We start from the raw sequence: 24,305 nt of genomic DNA, 5'->3' as shown, positions 1-24,305 counted from the left end.
GCGGAGACGGGCGCCGGGCGCTGCGCGCTGAGCCCCGCAGGTCGGTCGCAGCCCGAGCTCGGCGAGGACAGGCCGGGGGCGCGTGGGGTCGGCTGATGATGGCGGATCGGACAGCTCCCGGCGGCCGGCTGCGGCTGGAGTGGGTGTACGGCTACCGCGGGCACCAGTGCCGCAACAACCTGTACTACACGGCCGGCAAGGAGGTGGTCTACTTCGTGGCCGGGGTCGGCGTCGTGTACAACACCCGAGAGCACAGCCAGAAATTCTTCTTGGGACACAACGACGACATTATCAGGTACGCGGCCGGGAGAGCGGTGGGTGTGGAGGCTGGAGTGCGGGTGCGGGGTGGACCCCAGCTGGGCTTTTCCGGAGTCGGATGCAGGAGCCCCCGCGCCAGGAAGGATTCTGTGTGGACAAGGACTACTGGTTGGGAAGCCCGGGTGAAACAGCGCGGGGCTGGTGGCGGTGCAGGGGAAAGGGAATCTCTTCGGAGTGCGCGTCCCGGTGGTTTCCGTGTTTATTCCTGCTACAAGTGGGAAGATCCCGGGAACTACCAGCCACTTCTCCGTCCCCCCTGAGTAAAGGTGGGCCCACCACCTGAGCGCTGGGTCTGATCTTTGGGATGCGTCCAGGGAGGCTTCTCAATTAGTAAAAGAATCGCAAGGGAAAAAATTAAAAACCCTCAAGGAAATTTTGCTACAGGTAATTTGGAATTTCAATCCCGGTGCTCTGAACTGGGTGGGTGGGGGGATCACAGCAGAAGGTAATTCGTCTCTTTTGAAGCATTTCACTTGGTATGTGGTGATGCCCCAAAGCAGGTGTGTGTGCTTAATGGCTACTCCCTCCACCTGCGCTGCGGTTGTTGTGGCGTGGATGTTGGCTCGTTGCAAAGGGAAACCTTGTGGAACTAGGGTTTCCAAGGCTGCTGCTTGCGGGTGGCTTGGCTGGGTTGGATGGTCCACTGACTTTTCTTTCCTAGCAGCCGAGCACTTTAACCACTGTGTCCCTAGGCCTCTTTTCTGCAACATCTGTGAGATTTTAAAAGGTTGACAGAGGCTGGGCGAGAAAAACAAAAACAAAACAAACTCCCAGGCAGCCCACAGAATGACCAGCAGCTGGTGGGACTCAATCGCAGATGAATAGGGACCTCCATACTTTCTCAGATTCTTGTGTGACCCAACCAGGTGTGGTCCCGATGGACTTTTTTCAGCCTTTGGCTGTTAAGATTTCCATGATTGGGAAGTTTCAGCCCACAGGGAAAATGCCATTGTGAGGATGGGCACCTGAGAGAAAACCTTCCAAATGTGAATGTATTCATGATAGAAAACCACTTTCCTTACATCTTCAGGATATTGCCACTTTTGCTCTCAGTCTGCCTTTCGCAATGAAGTGAATGATTAAGTGGTATAATATGGTGTCATGTCTATGGTCTTAATTTCCTAGCGGGGAGAACAATTTGAAAGACAAGCCCTTCTTTGGCTGCTGCTTCTGGTATTGCGCTTATGCTTCAATGCCTTTTTTTTTAAAGTTAGAAACGTAATATTTGAAAACACAGTGGGATATGTACACACACACACATACACACACACACACACACACACACACAAAACAAAGGGCTAAGTACTAGGAGTGCTACCATTCCCAATATGAGGCAGAACTTTGTTCTTGTGACAGATGACCGAAGAGCTTTTCTGCTCTCCCACATGGCAGTAGGCTGTGGTGGGGGGCATCCTTACCTGGTCCTACCTCCAGAGATTGGGCTTCTTTAATTGCCAGGATGATTATTAAAATCACAGGTGCAAACGACTAAGAGTGCCTTGTGAAAGGTTAGCTGTTTAAACATTTAAGCCCATTCTGTTTTTGCTCTGTCTGTCTGAATACAGTACTTTCCATTACAGCATCAAAATAAGACCTAGTGCCCCAGGGGAAGGAAGACAGTGGCAATTACATACAAAACTCCCTGGGGTTCAAGAATATTAATGTGACAGTTCACTGAACTACTTGGTGTGTGGGGCATCCGAAATCCTAATCCTCTCACGGGGTTGAGGGGACTCCCACCGTGGGGAGTGTGGGGAGAGGGTGGGGTTGCAGCAAACCGGTGCTAAGAAAGCAGGCCGCTGGGCTAGTGTGATGTGATGACATCGGGTTTGGGTGGTTTCGGTTAGATTTGAAGAAAAGGTGAATGAAGTTATTTGTGTAACTGGATTTGCAGGGAGTCTGAATGGGAAAGAGAGAGAGAAAGACGGCCTGTCTTCTGGCCTATATTATGGTAGTTATCTCTTAAAGCTACACAATGCCATCTTCTGAGAAAGGCTGTCTTCTATAATCTTTGGTCGGGTCTGAGTCTGTATGTCCAGGTGAGCAGAATTCTCTATATCTCTTATTAGAAACCCTTTTCACACTGAAATAAAGCCAAGCAAATGAAAGAGCACACACCATCGATCACTGTGTAATTTAGATCGTTAAAATTAGAATGTCTGTGTGATTATCTTGCTTTATTTCATATATCCCCCTCTTTCTGGTGAGGGCAGTGCATAAATCTGATTTGTTTTTATCCTGAGTATGTGGGGACTCTGAAGATACTTTTTTTTTTTGTAATTTCATTCCCAGAAACATATTAGTTGTTTGAAATTAACCCTGTAACATGTTGAGAATATTTGTACATTAACTGTACTGATGATATATTCCATTATCTTTACGAATTTCCACTCATTTCTGTTTATCCTACTATAGAACTGTTTGCATTTGAAATATTGAAGTTTTTCATTGAACAGAAAGGATGATAGCAAAGGTTTTAATATTTCAGGTTATTAAATATTAAAATATTTTAAAGGAATTTTTTGGGTTTGGGGGAATGATCACATAAATATTAAAATGTTTAACTCTTCACTCCATCAGGTAGTCTCATGTAAGTCATCATCTATTTGATACTTTGTTTTTGCACTGGTTTAAAAGAATTCATATGCTTACATTTCCTACTGTGTGCAGCTTTGCTGAGAACGCCAGTGGAGGGCAGCCCGAGAAATAGGGGTGAAACACACCTGTTCTAGAAAACTGTGCGATCCGGAGAACACCATGAGCCTTCCAGTAATGTGGAATCTGGCAGACCCATGGGAGCTCAGCCGGTGTGCCCTTTCACTTTGACGGGCAGCGTGTTGGAGTCAGAGTTTTCACGGTGTTGGCATGCAAGGCATAATGTGATGTGGAGACGTATTCTCTTGAATGATTGCCCTTCAATACAGATAAGAGAGTAGAGCATGATGCCGTATGTAGGCTCCGATACCACTGTGAAGGGATGCCAGTGCTCAGAAGCAATGTTTGCTCTTGGGCAAACAGCAGTGCTCGACTGCTTGCAGGCCGAGGCTTGGCTCTGACTTCAGGGAGCAGCACAGACGACACAGACACACAGCGAGGGAGGGACAAGCTGGGGAACAGGCGTGCTCTCTGCCATCTCCCTCCCATTTCCAGGTGACCCCCCTACCTCCTGACTCTTGACTGCCACCGGCTTCTGACTAGCTCCCTGGCACCGTTGTCTTCCTTCCACCCTTGCAGGGGACGCTTCCTGCAGACCACTTTTGACTTTGACCTTACACAGTCCAGTATGAATCCCACTCTCTCGTTTACTCCAGGCATCCGATTGAGGGCACAACCACACCAAGACTCAAACAAACTCACTGGTGTCTGGTTGATGCCGACTCATCGTGACCCTGTAGGGCAGGGTCGGCTACTCCTGTGAGTTTCTGAGACTGTAACTCTGTAAGGGAGTAGAAAGCCCCAGGGCATAACCTTTATACCTCCAGGACTCTTTGTTTATTTGTGAAATGGGCGATAGTCCCCAACTTTCAGAGTTATAATTAGAAATATATTTGAAATAATCTGTGTAAAGGATTTAGCCTTGGTCCTGGCCTTTGGTTGGTATGCAATAAATGTTCTTAATTATGGTAGTAATATTTAATGACACCCCCCAAAACAACCCCACAATGATTCCTCCTTACCCACAGATTAAAGTCCAAATTCCTTATCTCCTCATCTTCTCTGACCCTTGCCTACCTTTCTTACTGTGTTTAGTTGGGTACATTAGAGAAACAAATCCAAAGAAAAGTATATGTATAACGAGAGAGTTTTATATAAAGGGTAAGTGTACATTAAGAAAGCATCCCAACCTATCCCATCCCAAGCCCGTAACTCCAACATTAGCCCATATGTCCGACACCGATTTACAGTTATCCTCAATCTCACAAAACACATGCAATGACGCCGACTGCAGGAGGAAAGCCAAATCAGTGAGTGTGTAAGCATCTCAGAGCTGGCAGGGGTCTCCACATGGCTGCTCCAGCACCTAGGGCTGCATCAGGGTAGGTCCATGTGGCTTCTCCTCAGGGATGTCTTGCAGGAAGTGAGCCTTGCCAACTGAAGCAGGGAACTGGCTAAGGCAGCTGGTCCGACCATCACAAAGCAAGAGACCTGAGAACTAGAAAGGCGAGGCTCACGGAGCCATTTATCTCTCTGCCCTTCAATTAACCCACATGTGTCTATCTGCCAGATTGGCACAATAAACCTTAACTATCTCACTTTTATTTTCCTTTAAAAAAGAAAACAAGCCAGAAAGCAGGCCACATATCGTTTGCTTCCCACTCTCTATAGAAGATCACCCTGTACTTTCCTGCGTTTCTCCCCACGCCCTATGGGAACATGGGTTTGGTAAAGTCACACAGACCAGTTGAGCCACCTGGACAAACTGAACCTGAGTCTCTGCTACATTGCCCTTAGACACTTTATCACCAATGCAGTGACTTGTAAAGTTTGTCCATTGTAGTCTAAGAAGCCCTGTTGGTGGCAGAGTGGACTAGCCACTGGGCTGCTGACCACAACTCATCTGTTCAAACCCACCAGCTGTTCCTCAGGAGAAAGAGGAGGCTTTCTACTCCCATAAAGACGAGCTGTCTCAGAAGTTCGACGCCGAGGCAGTTCTGCTCTGTCCTACGGGGTCCGGACAGCTCAGAATGGACTTGGTGGCAGTGGGTTTGAAGTTCACCTTGTAGTTTGTTTTTCGGTGGGGGGGGGGCGAAGGGGATACTTGCCGTTCTTGTAAAGACGGACAGCCTCAGAAACCTACAGGACAATTCTGTCTGACAGGGCCACCATGAGCCAGAATGGACTGATGGCAGTGAGTTTTGATTTGAGTTGGTTGAGGAGATTACATAAGAGGTGCCCCCACAGTGTTTGTCCACCACAGTGGGGCTGCTTGTCCGTGGCCTGCATGGTCTTCCCAAGACAGCCCCACCCCTCCACGAGACCTTCGACTGCTCTTGGGGGAAGGGACTCCTTGTACTGCTAAATGCGTGCAGCATTTGTGACACCCACTAATCGGTCAGTCTGCATCCTTTAGTGCTCCTCTTGTGTTCCGAGCGTTTGCCTGTGCAAGGAAGTGTATAGGTCCTCCAGGCAGGGAACGTACCCTGACCTAAGCAGGGCTCACCTTCCCAGAGTGCCTGCCTCAGAGTTCAGGGCAGGCACTGCGCCGTCTCATCCGCCCCTCAGGAACCCCACGAGGCAGACACTGCTAGTCATGTCAGTTTATTGATGAGGACACCTAGTACAGAGAGGGTGTGGGTCTCGGTCACGGCCATCAGCCAGCGGAGGGGACTGGACTGGGAACTGGAACCCAAGTCAGCATGGTTCCAAATCCATAGCTGTTGATCCACTGCCTTATGAACTAAACAGTGTTTTCCTCAGTCACTGTACAATCCAACAGAGAACAATGTGCTGCAAGCTCAGTGGTTCAAACCCACCAACAGCTCCTTGGGAGAAAGATGAGACTTTCTGCTCCTATAAAGATTTATAGCCTTGGAAACCCCAGGAAGCAGTTCTGTTCTGTCCTGTGGGGTCACTAAGAGTCTGAATCAACTGGATGATTTTTAAGGTGGTCTCTACTACTTCCTAAGTATGTAGTGAACTGGCTGCCTTTTGGAACTCTGGTACTGTCTGTTAATGCATTTATTCATGCGCTTCATTTGTGAGTATCGAGGCTGATTGGTAGCATTCAGGTGGACCTGGGACGGTGTCTACACACATTATTTGAATACCACTCACTGGAACAGTGACATGTCTGTCACCCACCCCTGCTCTTGAATCCCTGTGACGCATTAAAACCAACCACAACACTGCTGCTGAGTGGCCCCACTGAACAGAGTAGAATGGCCCCTATGGGTGTCCAAGACTGCCACACTTTACGGGAGTAGAAAGCCTCATCTTTCTCTGATGGAGCAGCTGGTGGTTTCGGACTGCCAACCTTGCGGTTAGTAGCCCAAGGTGCAGCTACCACACCCCCAGGGCTCCTTCATTGAGACTCATAGTGATCTCTGAAGACAGAGTAGAACTGCCCCATTGGGTTTCTGAGGCTGTAAATTTTTAAGGGACCAGAAAGTCCATGGTGGGCTTGAAACAACCGACCTCGTGATTATCAGTCCATTGAAACATCTGGTGATACTTACTGAAGTCTTAACTTTTGATGTGGCTAAAGTGAACTTCTTGAATGTGTGAAGAGGGTGGTGGTCCAGCTAACAGAGTGCTGGGTAAGTGGATCCACGCGGCGGCCGGAGCAGGGGTTTTCCATCTTTAGTCTTTGGACCGATGTTAAGAAGGAAATTAACATAACCATACAGTATGCTGGTGCCGTGCATGGGCTAGACTTTGGGCTGCTGATTGCAAAGTTGGTGGGTCAGAGCCCCCAGCCCTCTGTGGGAGAATGAGGACGCTGTTTGTTCTGGTAAAGACTTCCTATACTGGAACGCCCATGGCGAGCGATACCGGCTTGCCCGCTTTGAGTTGGAATCAACTGTGTGCCAGTGGGTCACAAAGGATCAAACCGGCGGCACTGAGTCCAGGCCTCGCTCTGTACAGGTGCGTGCTCTCTCTAGGCATTTTAATAGTCCCCGCCCTGAGAAACAGCTTTCTCTTTTATAGATGTCTTTGCCCTACGTATTGATTCGTCTCTTCACCGAGAGGCAAAGTCACTTACGGGACCGTCTCTCTCAAGTCCTTGGTCCCACTGTCCGTCTGTCCGTTGGCGAGCTCATGAAGCTGACGGCTTGTTGGAAGCTGTGCTCTTTATAAACGCTCTTACTGGTGGTAAGCTGTGCCTCGTTGGGCTTTACTCTCTCAACTGGGTACATTTTATCCTTTCTGGCTTATCCAGCAAGAGCTTTTTTTAAAAAATGATTTTATTAGGGGCTCATACAACTCTTATCACCGTCCATCCACCCATCCATCCATCCATCGTCTCAAGCACATTTGTACATCTGTTGCCATCATCATTTTCAAAGCATTTTCTTTCTACTTGAGCCCTTGGTATCAGCTCCCTATTTCTCCCCCTCCCTCCCTCATGAACCCTTGACAATTTACAAATTATTATTTTTCATGTCTTGCACTGTCCGGTGTCTCCCTCACCCCCTTGTCTGTTGTCTGTCCCCCTGGGAGGGGTTTATAGGTAGGTCATTGTGATCGGTTCCCCCTCTCTCCCCTCACCTTCCACCTTCCCCTCCTGGTATGGCTACAGCAAGAGCTTTTTAACACAGAAAGTGTGCTAGGTGCAGGGCCACAGCAGTGAACATAGCAAAGCCCCTGCAAGCTCACGTCTGGTGGAAGAGGCCCATAGTGAATGGACAAGAAAATACACTGCCTACGGATCGTGTTAAATGTGGAGGAGGAAATAGTCAGGGAGAGGGCTGAGGTTGAATGGAGGTTCACATAAGGTTTCCAGGGCAGCTCTCTCTGGGCATCTGGCATTGAAACTGAGATCTGAGGAACAACAAGGCGGACGGGTGATAGGCGGTGTGGTTTAAGTGCAAAGGCTGCAACGTGGGCGAGAGCTGAGTGTGTCAGAACCCTGATGTACAGGCCCAGGGGAAGACCAGGGTCACCGTAATTACCAGCCGGGTCATCGGTGCCTTGCAGGTTTTGCCTTAGGTTCCCAGGATGCTCACGAGCCTTCCATTCATTTAATGCCACAGCATGCATCGCAATGGTCTTTCTTTCAGAAAATACAACTGCAGTTTCATTTGGAAAAGATGTTTACCATAGAATAGATCCTTGCCCTGGAAATGTTGCCTTGGATGATACTGTCTTGTAAAGAATGATATAAGGCCCAACCAATCATGGTCAACCAGGCAGTTACGTTGTGGCAGGTGGAAAATGGTCCCCACGGCAGCATTGGAATCCCCAAGGATGTGGATCTGAACACCTGTGCGGCGTGAGCAGTGCTCTGCCACCAGGAGAGGAGGAGGAGCCATGAGAAGGCGGATTCCTTTGGCCCTGCCCCGTGGGCTGGTCCTGCCCCCCGTAGTCCGGAAAACCATCCACTGTCAACAGTCGGCTCCGTGTGTAGGTCTCACTTGAGCTTGTCATACCTGGATTGGTCTCAAGTATCATTATAGTGTTTTGGAGTTTGGGGACCAGACCCCTTCTCAAAGGTTACTGGGCACAGGAGTCACCTGGAACTTGCTAAAATGTAAATTCTGAACCAGGAGGCCTGGTCTGGTGTCCTGGCGGCATAGTGGGTTACATCTTGGACGACGGACCACACAAAGTCAGCAGTTTGACCCCACCCCACCGGCTACTCTTTGAAAGGAAGATGAGGCTTCCTGCTCCATAAAGATGCACAGACTCAGAGCCCCCCCCCCTGCCCCCACCCCCCAGGAGCAGTTTGGCTCTGTTCGCCGGTCGCTATGAGTCAGCATTGGGATGGGTCTGCTGAGAGGCCTGAGATCCGGGATTTCTCAGCTCCTGCTGCGTGAGCGCATTGTGGTTGGACACAGACCATTGATTCGGTTGCAAGAGCTCAGGCAATCCATTGGATATGCTTCTCACCTCAATGTTAAGAAGTTTGGTTTTTTCGACCCCAAATATGCAACCTAGTGAAACAGACTCTTAGTAATTTTGTATGCCAGGGTTTGCGGTTTGTGTAAGTTAGCACCTAGCCCAATGAATTTCGTAATCCCACCAGCAAGAGTGAGGGTTCTGATTTTTCTACGTAGTAGCCAATGCTTGGTACTCTTTTTTTTAATCCCTGATGGATTTGAAGTTGTACCTCATTGTGATTTTAATTTGCATTTCCCTGTCAACTAATAATGTTGATCAACATTTTATAGTTTACCGGCCATTTGTGTATCTACTTTGGATAAGTGCCCATTCAGATCCTTTGCCCATTTTCTAGCTGGACTGTTTTATTGTTCAACAGTCGGAGTTTGTTCTTTAAGAACTGGATGTAAGATGCTGGTGTGACTTTGCGGTTTTCCTTTAATCCTGTGGGCTCTTTGCATTTTCTTGGTAGCGACAGCAGTCAGTGGCACGGGGGTGGCCTGTCTAACCTCCTCTGACTTCCCTATTGCCCCGAGGCAGGGGTCAGACAGGCCTCCCCCCGCGACACCAACTGTTGCTCCCACGGCACTGTACTTCGACGCTGGGTTCAAGATTCACGGCCGCGGCCACACTGAACTCAGAGGAAACAACTATGGGGGCTTCTTCGGGACGTGAATAGGTAACTGCAAGCAGGGTCGGCAAACAGTAAGGGTACAGCGATTGGCTCACAGCAGCACCTATCCTCAGCCAGTGGTCAAGTTTCTCACCAGTCCACAGCTTCTCGGCCAGGTGGTCCCTGGGCCTCTTCCTCAGTGGGCCAGCACACCTGCCAGTTGCTCTGCCTCCCGGTCCCGGAGTCTCGGCCCAGAGCCTCTGCTCTGCCTCTTGGTCTCCTTGCCACAGTGGTTGGTGCCTGTGGTCTCCCCTCCAGCACTTCAGACGGATCTCAGCCGGGCTCTTCTGCGGAGGCCCTCGAGGTCTTTCTCCTGTGGAGATGGCTTATCCTTACAGCCAGGGAGCTGGTCCCTGAGAGACCAGTGCCCTTCATCCGTGCCACATATGCCCTCTGCATCGTCCCAGCCAATCGTGTGGTGGGAATTACAGAGGCTTTGATGGGTGAACCGTATTAAGAAAACTTCCTCCACCACAGTGACCTTTGAAACACAAGATTTTAGTATTGATGGAGTACAATTAATTAATTTTGTCTTTAACACGTTGGCTTTTGATGTCATATGTAAGAAGTCATTGGTAAGGGTCGTCGTTTCAAGAAACTGACGCTCCTCACAACTGCAGTGCAAGGGGGTGAAAAGGGTGACGAGGGGGTCTTGGGACCCCCTTCGGTTCTTGATTTAGTTCTTGTATGAAGAACTCTGTTGCTGAACAATGAAAATAATCCCGCTAGGAAATGGGCAAAGGATTGGAATGGACGCTTATCCAACCTTCCTAATGCCGTGACCCTTTAATACAGTTCCTCATGTTGTGACCTCGTTGCTACTTCGTAACCGTAATGTTGCTACTGTTATGAATCGGTCACGATCCACAGGTGGAGAACCGCTGGTCTAAAGGTTTTATGATTTTAGCTCTTACATGTAGGCTGATGATCCAAGGAACGTAGTTTTTGCCCGCAGTGTGAAGTAAGGGCCCGTTCCACTCTTGTCTGTCGCTGCTCAGTTTGCCCAACGTCGTTTGTTGAACAGACCATTCTCCGCTGCACCGAGTATCTCAGCCGCCCACAGCCTTTGAATTCACCTAGCAAGGTCATGCTCCTCCCACACACGAGATGCTGAACGCAGAGGACCCAGAATCTAACGCAGCCGTGAGAAGGTTAGCACCCAAGTTGCAGGCTTTCGGTGTGCTCCAGTGTTCAGAGAGATGCCCTCAGTCCTGAGAGTGGATGGATTTGCGTGTCTTTAGAAAGACACAGATTTTGTTTGTACTTAGAGAATGGAGCCATTCGAGGCTCTGCAGTGCTCAGTAACCACTGGTTTAAGGCATAGGCTTTGCTTCCTGCTGACCTATTTTGACTTTTTAGAGTGGATTTTCAGAGTGTATCTGACCGCTGATCGAGGCAAATGAGCTTGGTAGGAGAAGGGAGGGAGAGTAAGTGGTCAGAGACGCTGTCCCTTGGCTGCACCCCGTGACCAACCCCTTTCTTCTCCCTTAAGTGGAGAGCAAATGTTTTGAGAATGATGAGGGCTATGAATGTACAAATGTGCTTTGCACAATTGATGTATGCATGGATTGTGATAAGAGTTATAAGCGCCCCTAATAAAATTATTTAAAAAGAAAAAAAAAAAAGAAAATCTTTATTTGTCTTCCTATGGATCCAGGAAGCACAGTGGTTCTTTTAAGCAACCCAAGAATTTGACCGGATGTTTATCAGGGGGAAATGAAGGCCAAATGTCTGTGGAGAAAATTAAGGTCGTTCCTCCTGGTTCTAATGAATCTAAGCCCTTCCCGGCCCAGAAGAATTCCACCCAGAGATACAGAAAAGTGGATCAGGGCAGGCGTCCTGGAGGAAGTGACTTTGGAGGGACGCAGAGCAATTGCCAGGCTGAGGGGAGGGGGTGAGAGGGAGGAGGAACCACAGGATGGAGGAGCCTTTGCAGGGGCTGCCCGGGAGTCCGGTGACGCCCTCTCTGGCGTCTCCAGAGCCGTGAATGCTTACAGGAGCAGAGACTCCTCTTTCTCCCACAGAGGGGCTGGCGAGTTTGAACGACAGCCTTTGAGGTCAGCAGCCCAATGCTTGCCTGACAGGCCACCAGGGCTCCTTGTACGAAGGCTCTCACTTGGCTCACTGCCATGAAGTCAATTTCGCCGCATCGTGGCCCCATGGCACAGAGTGCCACTGCCCTCTGGGCTCCGGGGACTGTCAGTCTTTACGGAGTAGAGCGTCCCCCTTTCTCCCGTGGTGCAGCTGGTGGTTTTGAACTGCCGACCTTGCAGTTACCAGCCCAAATGGTAACCCACCCTCTGTACCACCAGGGCTCCGTGTGCAAGAGCGGGACTTCCTGGAGATTTGTAGCATGGGGTGGGGGTGGTGGATGAAGCTGGAGCGGGGCTAGATCACTAACAGGAGATGATAGCAGACCACCCAATGACAGGAACCCCATCCGGAGGCTAACATGCAGGGTGACGCAAGGCCAGTTTTAGATTTTGGAACGATCACTAGAGGCACAGGATTTCTACTTTAGTTAAATGAACCTTGTGCTTATTTCTGCTCACTCTGCTCTTCCCCTCAACGCCAGACTTCTCGGGAAAGGCAGCTTGGCGGCACTGGGGGCTGGGGGCTGGCTGTGAGCAGCGCTGCACTGTCTGTCCCTGTCCCCGCATGATCTCTCAGCACCTCCTGAAACAACTTACAAAGCACCGAGATCCTGAATGCTCTCCATCTTCCGTCTCTGCATTCTCATCTCTCATTCACCCTTCAACCCAGTGAACTGGGTTCTGCCTCTGTCTACCTGCCTAAGCTGCTGAGCTCCGGGTCAGAACCGCCAGGAGTGGGGTGTAGCTGGAGCATCGCTACGTGGTGGAGGGACATGAGGTTGCAGAGGGACCAGAGCACAGATTGTAATTAATAGGCCTCAGGTTAACAGGTGCACTTGAGCTTGTAGCCCTTGGTTTTCTCTTCCCTTCCGGGCCGCACTGTCTGGCTGTCCTCCCTCATTTGACGTGGGATGCTTCCTGGCCCAAGTGCCTGACCTGGAATCTCAGCATGAGAAAACAAACCAACAAATGCAAATGAAGGGATCTTCTACGGCACAACTGGACTGAATCCCCCCCCCACACCAAAAAAAGTGGTTTTCTTAAAAGATAACAGATTGAGGAACTGTTCCAGATTAAAGGGGACAAAAGGTTTTAAATGCAATGTGTGATTCTGGATTGGTTCCTAGATTGAGGTGGGAGGACTTATTTTCAAGGACAATCTTGAAATAATTGGTAAATTGGAATATGGGGCTGTAAATGAGATAATATCATGGTATCAACATTAAATCGTCTGAATGTGACCATAGCAGTGTATTGGTCATAGTAATTACATGGCAATGTTAGTGCTTGGAAGGCAAGTTCTGAAATGTTTCGGAATAAAAGATCGTATGTCTGCAAATTGTTCTCAAGTAGTTCAGTCATCCAGCACCAGTGGCAGCAGCAATGATCAGAATAATAGGGGTATGTGTTCATGGAGAGAAGAAAGGTAAGTCCACAGTGTTTTTGAATCCCAAATTTAAGGGAAGTGCACATGGAAGTTCATTGTATGATTTCTAGCGCCTTTTCTGTAGGTTTGATGTTTCTTCAAGTGTGTGTGTGTGTTCATGTTCCTTCGAGCTGTTCATGTTCCTTCGAGCATCTGCTCTCTTCTCATCCCAGGCTTCTTCCCCGAGAGCTCTTACCACTTCCCGCTCCCTGCTTCCACCCTCGCCCTTCCAGTCTGTTCTCTGCACAGCAGCCCGAGGGATCGTGTTCTAGCATCAAGCTGGCTCATGCCCATTCTCTGTTCCGAGCCCGCCCTCACAGTCAAGGCTGGTCTTTGCAGTGGCCCCTAAGCCCCTCTGAAGGAGGGTGGAGGCTGAGTGGGATAAAGGGTGCGCTGCTGACTGCAAGGTCAACTGTTCAAACCCACTGACTGTTCTCTGAGAACTGTGTGCTCCAGGGAAGACTTAGAGTCTGGAAAACCCCAAGGAGCAATTTCACTCTGTCTGTAGGGACTCAACCATGACAGTGAGTTTGGGTTTGGAATGGCCCTGTGGGCTCTGACTCCTGTCAGTTCTAGGATGGAATCCCTTTTCCCAGCTCCTGCTTCACCACAGTTGCTCTGTCCTCCTCCGGCCTGCTGCTCCACCCCCGGTGCTTTGTCTTCACACCGTGTTCCTCTGGCCTGGATCCTGCCTGCCTCGCCCTAACACCCTGGCATCCACAGGGAATCTCTTCACCTCAGCCAGGTCCTGTTCAGTAGCACCTTTGCACCCTCCCCAGCGCATTCCTCGTCCCCCACTCCGCTTCTCGTTCTCTTGACCTGGCAGTCATTCCCTCCTCTCCTCCCCTGTCCTGCCCTTTCTTTCCTCACCAGGACATGGGCGCGGCGAGGGTTGGGGTGGTTTGTTTGCGGCCCTCTGTGCCTGGAACGGTACTTTGTTAAAGTGCCGAGCAAGCACGTGTTGCGTGAATAAAGGAACACTTGTACTTGTTGACTCTGCTTTAGGTCTGCTTAGAACGGGACTTTTCCATCCTCTTTGATAGACGGTGTAGTCTATGGACCCCATCTCAGAATCGTGGGCTGCTTTGCTCTGTTAACTCTTTATCGAGGTAAAGAAGGTTGGGGCTTCATGCTCCCGGAAAGATTGACAGCCTTGAAAACCCTGTAGACCAGTGGTTCTCAACCTGTGGGCCGAGAGACCTCTTTGGGGGTCAAACGACCCTTTTACAGGGGTCGCCTGACTCATAACAGTAGCAAAATTACAGTTAAGAAGTAGCAACAAAAATAATTTTATGGTTGGGGTCACCACAGCATGAGGAACTCTATTAAAGGGTCGCGGCATGAGGAAGGTTGAGCACCATTGCTGTAGAGAGTAACTAGGGTCAGAAGCAGTTGGATGGTAGTGGATTTTGGTATAATAAACATACTTAAAAGTACGCATATCCTAAGTAAGTACCTCAATCAAGTTTCATAAGCTGAACTCACCTATGGAATCCTTACCTGGCTCAAGAAGTAGAACATTTACAGGACCACACACTTGTATGCCCTCCTCCACCACAACCCCCACTGCAGAGGTGAACTCCAAACTATCCTGGCTCTTAGCAACATAGTTTAATTTAGCCCAGTGTTGTACTATATGAACCAGGTATTCAGCCAGGTTGACTGGAGAAACAAATCCATAGACTCTCATATATGTATAAGAAAGAGCTTTAGATCAAGAAGTAATTATAAATCAGGAAAGCATCCCAGCCCAGACTGACTCAAGTCTGTAAGTCCCTCTGCAGACTCACACGGCCACATGCAATGATGCAGAATGCAGCAAGATTGCAGGACGGTGGGCCCTAGCTTGGTGGGAACTTGGCAGGGCTCCTGTAGCTTCAGGGTGGCCAGCAAGCAGGAAGGCAGGGTGCAGAGTGAGGGGAGGTCCCCAGGGTCCTTCTTATGAGAAGGCCATACCCCCAAGGAGGCCCCATCAGGCTGTGACCTGATTGGCACACTGGCTGCCACCCTACACATTTATATGACCTCAAGTCAACAGACAATTATCTAACTACTGCAGATACACCAGTATGTCTACACGTTTCTTCTCTTCATTGTGTGGAAATAGCGTCATCTGTCCATTGTGTTGGGGCGGTGGGGAGGCTCTCAGTTTCCTCTGGCCGTGATGCACATGCTGGTGCAGGTGAGCACACAGGTGTGTGCAGAATTGCGGACCTGAGGTATGCATCTGCTCTGCTCTGCCGAGCACTGTCAAACCGTTTTCCAAAGTGGTGCTACATTCCTACCACCCTCAACAGTTGCCTGATAATCGAATACATGACTGAAATACCACAATGAAATACTTTCAAAATGAGATGTATTAAATGTGCTTCCTTATGACCATGTCCTGTTGAAGGCCTGGCGGGCGCGTCTGACAATGATCATGGTTTCAAATGGTGATGAGTATACATGATGTTTTGAGATACATGCAGCAACGATGACGTCATATGAAAAGGTTTCTGTTGGTCGCAAAGTCACAGGTACTGCAAATCCCATTGTGGTCTATTGCCTACCTTCTTAAAAGTTGGGGGTACTGAATTTCCCTTACGCATGAGTGGAAATCGAGGTATAATTTGGGGGGGCGTCTATTTAGGTTCATGACACCAGAATTCTGCTGAGCAGGGATGCATGGACCCGGGGTTGCATAGCCCTGGCTCAGAGGAAGGAAAATGTCTTAGAACAAGCTGTCTCGAGTGCCTCCTTTGTGCCCTGTGTGAGGCAAAGGGGACCTGACCTGGGAAAGCAGGTGTGTTAGTCCAGGGTGATTAAAGAAACAAACCCAGAGACACGCATGTGTGTAAGACAGAGCTTTATATCAAAGAGTAATAGTATATTAGGAAATCATCCCAGCTCAATGCAGATCAAGTCCATAAGTCAGATATTAGCCCATATGCCTGATACCAGTCCATAAATTCCTCTTTAGACTCACACAACACATGCAATGTCGCCAAATGCAGGGAGATCAGAGGCTAGCGGGTGGAAAGTTGTGTGGATCCGGTGGTGGTGGAAACATCTCAGCGCTGATGTGTGTCTCCACATGGCTCCTCCAGCTCCAGGTCTCTGACTGCCATCAGCATAGTGCCATGTGGCGTGTCAGCAGGAAGCCGAAGCCGAGAGAGTGTGTCTGGCCTCCATTGAGCTATTTATCGAGAAGTCATCGAGCTGAGACCTGATTGACAGGCTAGCCTCCACCCCTTCCTTAAGTGTACAGTAGATTATGTAACTGCAACCCAAGCAGGTCCGTGGAGTGCCTGACAGCCAGGAGCAGAGAGACTAGCTGGCTGGAGACCTTCAGCAGGGTCCGCAGAGTAAAGTAAGCCGCGTAGGGGAAGGCCCAGTGGATTTAGCCGTGACTGGGTCACTGATGAATTGCATTGACTTCATACACACTCTGAATGGCTTTTTTCTCTGCGTCTCTACTTTCCTGTTAGAGCAGTGGCATGCCCAGAGGTCATTTCCTTTGAGCTGTGCTTGTCTTCTTACATGGCCTTCGCACTCTGTGTTCATGCTCCAGCGAGTTTTATGTTGCAGCCCTGGTAAGCGGTCGTCTCGCTTAATGGCTTCTGTTGCCAGCAGCCTCGATTGCTTTTTTTGGATCATAAGAGGTAATGCTGTAGATGCTGTTTCCAGGTCTATTATTCTGTAAAGTAGGCAGGATTCCACCAGCCAGGTCGTGTTTCTCTATGCCAGGGCCTGGCCTGCTGATGAATTAGAACCAAAAAAGATAAAAACAGAGTCAACCTTTTGACATTATGGCTGGCTCTGTTTCCCCAAGATGGTACCAGTGCCAGCACCAGTAGCTGGGGACCAGAAACGTGGGATGTTTCTTTTATCTCCACACCCCCTCCTGGTGACCCACCTGCCCCCTGTGCAGCCCCGCTTCTCTTGCAGTCAGAGGTCTACTACCCTTGTAGCTTAGGAGCCCAGCACAGCTCACTCCCAGGTTCCCAGGTTCGGAAGTGGGGACTCTGCCTCTGGCCAGCAAACTCTTACCATTTAACAGTAAGAAACTCCCGGGACTAGATGCCCTGCCCCTGGCTGTCTCTGGGCCAGTAGGAGGCCCCTCCCAGAATCGTGATGGCAGGGCATCAGCTGCGCGTTCTGCTCTCCTCCTCCGGTTTCCTTCTCTCTGTTCGCAATCATTTGCTCTTCTGTTCTGCTTCTTCCATTCTTAAATCTTCCTTCTCTCCTCCAGTTTTGTTTTCTCTTTCCCTATTGTTCCTTTGCTTTTGAAAATCATTTTCTTTTTTTCTCTTTGTATTTTATTATATTGTTTTATTGTTACGATGATTTTATCTGGTTTCTCCTACTGAGAGACAGCAGCCACATGCCCACTGCCCACTACACCTGTACCTCCCGCAGTCCACCCTTTGGGTGAAGGCTACCGCCCATTCCCGCACCACCTGATCAACACTAGACTGCAGCCGAATCTATCCTCCCCTGCACACACTCCCATATGCGCACACACCAGGAGACAGGTGGCAAGGGCCTAAGGGCTGCCAAGCTATCAAGTGGAGTAGCATGCCTGCCCCACTTGCTAGGACATCAAAACCAAACCAAACACAGGTGACAACATGAAAGACTTGGGCAAAACGCATCAGCACGCAATCATTAACTCGCTGCAAATGCACCGCCACCACGGGGTCTCACAGGAAGAAACGAGAGAGAATAGCTCAAAGAAGACCCGGAACACGGCCCTGATGAAGAGAGGGCACCGGCTCTACCCGAGGAGGGCGGGCGAAGGAGGTGTTCGTCAGATACATTCACGTTCCAGAGAAAGATGGGTGAAACAGACATGTCAAGGAAAGCAGTACGTCCTGGATGGTTTCAGGAAGACATCACAAGGACAGACTGACAGTGAAGAATTACATTGTTGTGCACATTTTGTGACGCAAAAACAGCAGACAGACGTTCCGAAGGTGAACACTAAGGTTGATACGCCGGGAAAGGTGTGCAACCCGGGAAAGGTGTGCAAAGGTGTGAAATGGAAGCCAAATCTCTCAGCAACTCTCAGTTTTGAGGTAAATTAATGTTGAGGCACACTCGTCTTTTAGGGCAGAGCTTCCATCAGAACCGCTGGTCCGACCCTCAGGAAGGTGGCTGAGTAGCGATCTGGATGAGGTCAGTCCTTGTACGGGTGGTAGCCAGCGTGAGTGACCGTGAGATCAGACCGCTCTGTCTTTGCCTTGTCGGAGGGCAGGAGAGAGGGCCGGACCAGAGCTTGGATAGATCTGTGGGTGCTGCCGAGAGGGGAGGGGCCTGTGGGGCTCGACAACGAGGACGGGGCTGCAGGTCTTGGACGCCTGGGGCGAGCACACTGCGTGTGGGGTGGTGGGGCTGGTGGCAGAGCTGCCCCCGTGACCAGTGGTGGGTCCGGGCTGGAACACACAGGCCGTGGGAAGAGCAGGCTCGTTAGAGCGGGGTGGCAGCGGGATCCCGAATCCAGACCGCCAGACCTGTGAGGCAGGATGAACAGGTGAAGACCACAGGGGCACGTTCCCCATTTACTGATGCCGGACGATCCTAAGCACTGGGTACAGGGGATGGAGCACTCCCAAGATGCCATCTGTTCCGTGGAGGGAGGTTCCAACTGTCAGCTACGTCAGTTCCTCTCCAGATGACCCTTGGCCGAGAGGGCCTAGTTATGAATGGAGTGACAAATCCGAGGTTTGAAAATCCCTTTATGGTTCCCCTTGGGCACAGGCTTGTGATTTATAGTTTCTTTTCAAGATGTACACACAGCACATGCTAACAAGAAAGGGGCGGGGGAATATCCTTACCATATATCACGCCCTAAAGATTGACTCATAAGCTTACATTTCAGATAATCCAGAGTTTCCCCCTGAGCTAGAGCCATTTGTATCATTTTGTTTTATCGATGGGTGTGATGTATCTGTAGGTATATTTAATTCCCTAAGCCCCATTTAAACCCTTGAATCTCAGAAACTGATTTGGCAGCTATCTCTTTCCTGCTGGGTGCCACGAAAGAGAAAATGATATTTCCCCCACTAAACCCATGAGCGCCGTATCACAGTCAAATGCCACGTGCAGTGGTGCTGAGATGCCACAGTGCGAGGACCCGGGCACTGAGAAGTCATCCGAGAAGTGGCTTGTGGATGCTGTGCATCAGCTCTGCCTGGCTTCCCCTCAGAAGGGCATCTGAGCACTTTGTGTCGGCTGTGCTCATGTGACGTGAACCTCTGTCCTCACCAGACCATCTCCCTTAAATGTTCAGAGGAACTTAAACTATAGGGCTAAGAAACAATTTTATTAAATGTCGAGGAGATACACATGTTAGCAAATGACTCCACTACCTGCCTTCACTTGTTTTTCACAACGAGACACTGTCTACAACCAACTCACTGCCACGAAGTCCATTTCAGCACCTTTTAAAAACCAAGCTAGACCGCTATCAAGACAGTTCATGCTCGTGGTCACTCTATGGGACCGACCGAGTAGAACCGCCTCCCGGTTGTCTGAGACTTTAAATCTTTGGGGGATTAGGTAGATTTTTCAAACTGTGGGGAGTTCGGGAGCGGCTGGTTAGCAGCGCTGGTGGAGCCAGTGGAGACTAGCTGCTCACACGGAGGATCTGCAGCCTTGGAAACCCTGCATAAGGCCACTGAGCATCAGAGTAGGAGCTGTGGTGTTTTCGAACCACCAACCCGGTGGTTGGCAGTCCAGTGCTTACCCAACAGAACTTCCAGGGCTGGACCATAGACCACCCTACATAGTGATTTGACTCTCCAGTCCACTAGCTTATTACTTCACCTTTTTTTTTTTACCATGAAAGAAGCATATCTTGCAAGGGACACTCTTTCAAGCCAAGCATGTGCCACTCAGATGTGTGATTACGGTTCTGTTTGGTGGATGTTTAGGTCATGTGGGTAGCCATGAAATACACAGTAGGAAAAAGATCCTAGAAATTCAAAATAGTAAGTTATCATAAAACCATTTCTTGAAAAATCTATAAGATGAGCCTTAGTTAAAGGTTCCCAAATGCTTGATGCATGAATTAAGTCAATGTTTGTGCTACAACTGAAAACAAAGCTATTACTTTTCTTTACAAATTGATAGTTATTTGTCAGCAGGCTGGGAGAAAACAAGCATGCTTATCACAAGCCCAGAAAAAGGATAAACTGAAATCTTCCTAAAGACTAAAGTGCCCACTAAACTTTTAAAAATGATATTTTAAGTGCAGTTGGAACTTAATACATTTAGTCCAGGTTCTTTGGTTTATTTTACTTAGGTCTTAAACAGAATTCAGCTAATGAGAATGGATGGTTTTGCGGAGTATTATCCTTTAAATACCAACTGCTATAGAGCTTCAAGACTGTAAATCTCTATAGGAGCAGACAGCCTCATCTTTGTCGTGCAGAGAAGCTGGTGGGCTTGAACTGCCAGCCACGTGGATCGCATCTCAATGTGTAACTCAGTACACCCCCCAGGCTTTTTATCCTTCATGTATGTGGGATCATGAAAAGAAATGGAAATATTTATATTAATATAAATATTTATATTTATATTAAGCAGGGTTTTTTTGTGTGTGTGTTGAACAGTTTTTATGTCTATTAGTACACCATTCCTAATCTTACCTATTTGTAACCACCTTATAGAAATTTATCTGAGTATTACTTTGTATTAATACTTGGATCATAGAGCTGAGCCATTATTATTACTCATTTTAATTTTATATCTAGCAAAAAATTTTTTATTTACAGCCTATTTTTTTGTTCATTTTAATATGTACAGGGTGTTCCAGTCATTCTGGAGAAAACAGATTCTCTTTAGCTTAGCTGATTACAAAAATTCTAAAGGACAAAATTGCTTATTGATTTTTGGCAAGTCCCCCAAGAGGAATGATGGTTATTAGACAAAAGCCTCTAGAGAAATGAGCGGTAGGACCACAGAGGATATCCTCAGAGCGGCAGTTGTAAGAGCCGGAGAAGGACTCCCTCCATTGGCATTTCTCCCCTCTCCACAGAACAGTTTCCCTCGTGCTTTGGGGGAGCATGTGGGCACGCGAGTGCTTCCTACATTCAAGTTCTCAGCCAGCAATCTTGTGTGCTATTGAAAACAGTCTGGTCACAACCTCCCTGGATTTGAAGGCTATCGACGCTCGGTCTGGGCTTTCCCGTGGCTGATGGTCCAGGATTCATCATGGCCTTTTGTGCCCAGCACAAGGCCTGCCAGGGAAAGACCCTGTACATTTTATCTTATTTGCATATCGTTCACATATCATACAACTCAGCAACTCAGTCATGTTAGGAAGAGTTGTGCAATCACCACCACGGTCAGTTTTGAAATGTTTTCTTCTTTCTTATACTTCTCCCTGTTGGCCCCTCTGCATTGTCCTTGGTCATAGTAATCCAGTGACTGTCTATAGATTGACCCATCAGGAAGCAAACGAAAAACAGCCCAACAACAATGACAAAATAAAGCTGAACAGCCCCCACCCCCCAAAATAAAAACCCTCAATCTAAAAGAAAGAACACATTAAAGCCTGGAGCAAATGTAACTGTCTCAAAGGAAGAGAAGTGCTGAGCTCTTACATTTTACTCTACGTCGGCCACCATCGGCGTTACCATGCTCTCTGTCTGGTAGCAAGGATATTCCCATCTCTGGACGATGACCACAGGCTTAATCCTCTGGGGGACTCTGCAGAGGGATTTGGGGCTTCCACTGTCATCCATTGTCTCTGTGGCCGGCCACCATCGACCTCCATTGGAGCTATGTGGAGAACCCTGGAATGTTTATTTTGTCAGCGCGATCTCTGCTTTGGGTCTCTAAGCATTTTTATAGCGGGGCGTTTAGATCGTTCACGATTACCAACAGGACTGTAACCATCACCCTGCTATGTACTTGCTTACGAGTGTGTGAGTAAGTGTTTCTGTAGCAGATACTTTCTACATGTAGAAGGGCCCCAGTGGAGGGGTGTGTGTATTGTATAGTGTGACATACTAACAGACTGCCTTCTGAGCAGAAATATACGAGCATACTTGTGGGAGGGTGATGTTTTCCCCACAGCATCTGTGGCTCTCATATCAAAATAATTTAAAATCCCACGAAGCCGGAAAGCACATGGACATAGTACAATTTAAAAAGTGAGCATTTCAGGGTGCAACTCAACAAGGTTTGCCCTTTTCTGACTCCTCTCCTTAAAGGTGATGCCCATCTCTGTACACGCGACGAGTTATAGAAGTTGTTCTTGTTGTTAGATCGCACAGTTGTGGGCGGTTCTGAGTCTCGCGGCTCCACAGAAACACCACCCGCCCCCTGCCGTGGCTGTTTGCGCTGGTCTTTGCAGCCCCGGGGCCAGCCCGTCTCAGGGAGGGGCTTCCCCTCTCTCACCAAGCTCGATAAAGTGCCATCCTTGCTTCCACGGAGCGTCTGGACAGCCCTCCCTTTCAGAGAGTTGTCGTTGTCGTTCAGACAGTGTGTGGTGTAGTCTTCGTTGACAGTGACTAAAAGACGCGAATCCTTCCGTCTTCTTTCTGTAAGTCATTGCCCAAGGTCTGCATGCACACGAGGTAAGTAAAAGCACCCGAGCTTGGGTCAGGCTTGTGAGTCCTCAAATGACAGCTTGGTTTTTCAACACTTTACAGCGGTCTTTTGCACAATATTCAGTGTCACTTCTTGTCTGCTGGTTCCACGGATGCTGATTGGACACGAGTCGGTGACATGTTGGACACGGTCAGTCTTCTCTGTGTGTCATGACGTGGCTTGTGTGTTGGTCCAGTTGAAAGGACTTTTGTTTGCTGTCTGCTGAGGTGCACTTCCTGCTGAAGGCCGTTGTTGTGAGTCTTCATCAGTCGGTGCTTCGCGCCCTCTCATCTTGCAGCCGCATTGTTATTGAGTCTCCTCCCAACACAGGTGGTACAACCACGGTGAGGGACGCTCGGCGGTCTCCGGCATGCTTTGACCAATCCTGGTGGCCAAGAACCGGTGTCAAGGTTGCCTAACCAATGCAAGGAAGTGTGACTTCCGTCTTCCCGGAGTTACAGGGAATACGAAGATGAGTTCCTTCAGAATGTGAGAGGGAAAGAAAAGGAAAGGGGGGGTGCTAGTCTAATTTTACATTAAGAAAACACCCCAACTCAGGCCAGACCAGGTCCATATGTCTGGTGCACCCCATATGTCAATACTAGTCCACAAATTGCTCCTTAGACTCGCGCAGCACATGCAATGACCCCGAAGACAGGAAGGTCACGGGTCAGAGAGTGGAAAGTCTGTGTCTTCAGTGGCGGTGGAAGCATCTCACCTCAGCGCTGGCATGGCTCTCCACGTGGCTCCTCCAGCTTTGCGTAGCTCCATGTGTCTTGTCAGTAGGAAGATGAAGCAGAGAGAGTGCGTCTGGCCTTCAGTGCACCTCAGTTGCCTCCCAATGAGGTTATCAAGCAGCCCGGCCTGATTGACAAGCTAGACTCCACCCCTTCTTAAGTTGACAGGAGATTATGTGACTACCACAGGGGATGATAATTACCAGAAAAAATTACCATTTGTTTCATAGAGATGTTTTTTGGGTGATCTTCATTTTGCACGAGCTTGTTACTACCTTTGAGGGTTACTGACACTGTAGGTAAAATGGAGCACCCTTTAGAATTATTTCATGGAAAACACAAGAAAACAAGGAGCATTGAATTGGAGCTGCTATGTCGAGGAAAGGAAACAAAAAGGTGGGTGATATTTAAAAGAAAAGGAAATTTAAGAAGCAAAAAGCAAATTCTCTGCTCACCCCATGACTTTTCCCCCTCCCCCATATCCTTATTAAATTTTAGATTTATTTTTTTAATTCACCGAACCTCTTAGTGGGCTTCTGTTTAAAGTTGAATTTGCAGTCCAGGTAGAACATGCTAGTCTCTGCTGACACTATAGCTAAAACTTCCTTTGGGTGACAGTGCAAGCTGTGTCATGCAGAGTAAATTTCTCATTTATCGCTGCTTTTTAGTTTTCAGTTGGCTTTCTAGGGAGTGTATCCAAACAGGATAATTCTGTAATCACATCTTCAGAAATATAGACAATAGAATTTTGGGTTTCATAATTATCCCTGGGATACTTTAAATGATGGTAATTTGCAAATTTACTCATTTTGAAGGTGAACCTTAACATCATCCATTTGTAGCTCAGGCTTCCGAAACCATTCCGTCCTCTCCAGCGGAGATTATGGTCGGTCCAGGAGATTATGGTCGGTCCAGGAGATTATGGTCGGTCCAGG

The 24,305-nt window shown here is 48.7% G+C and overlaps 1 protein-coding gene across 1 annotated transcript in view; it reads left to right on the top strand.

Annotated features, from left to right (window-relative positions):
- Positions 1–98: 98 nt before the first annotated feature.
- The window catches only part of EML6 (EMAP like 6), a 188,246-nt gene continuing 164,039 nt past the window's right edge, over positions 99–24,305 (top strand). The window contains exon 1 of the mRNA XM_045294098.1: positions 99–338. Within this exon, the coding sequence (XP_045150033.1) occupies positions 99–338 (240 nt within the window). The remainder of the gene's footprint in view (positions 339–24,305) is intronic.

Source organism: Echinops telfairi, unplaced genomic scaffold (assembly GCF_000313985.2).
Source record: "Echinops telfairi isolate 266 unplaced genomic scaffold, ASM31398v2 ScPeMD7_2573;HRSCAF=3158, whole genome shotgun sequence".
Lineage (NCBI taxonomy): Eukaryota > Metazoa > Chordata > Mammalia > Afrosoricida > Tenrecidae > Echinops > Echinops telfairi.
Note: the sequence above shows the minus strand (reverse complement) of the source record. Positions and strands in the feature narration are given on the sequence as shown.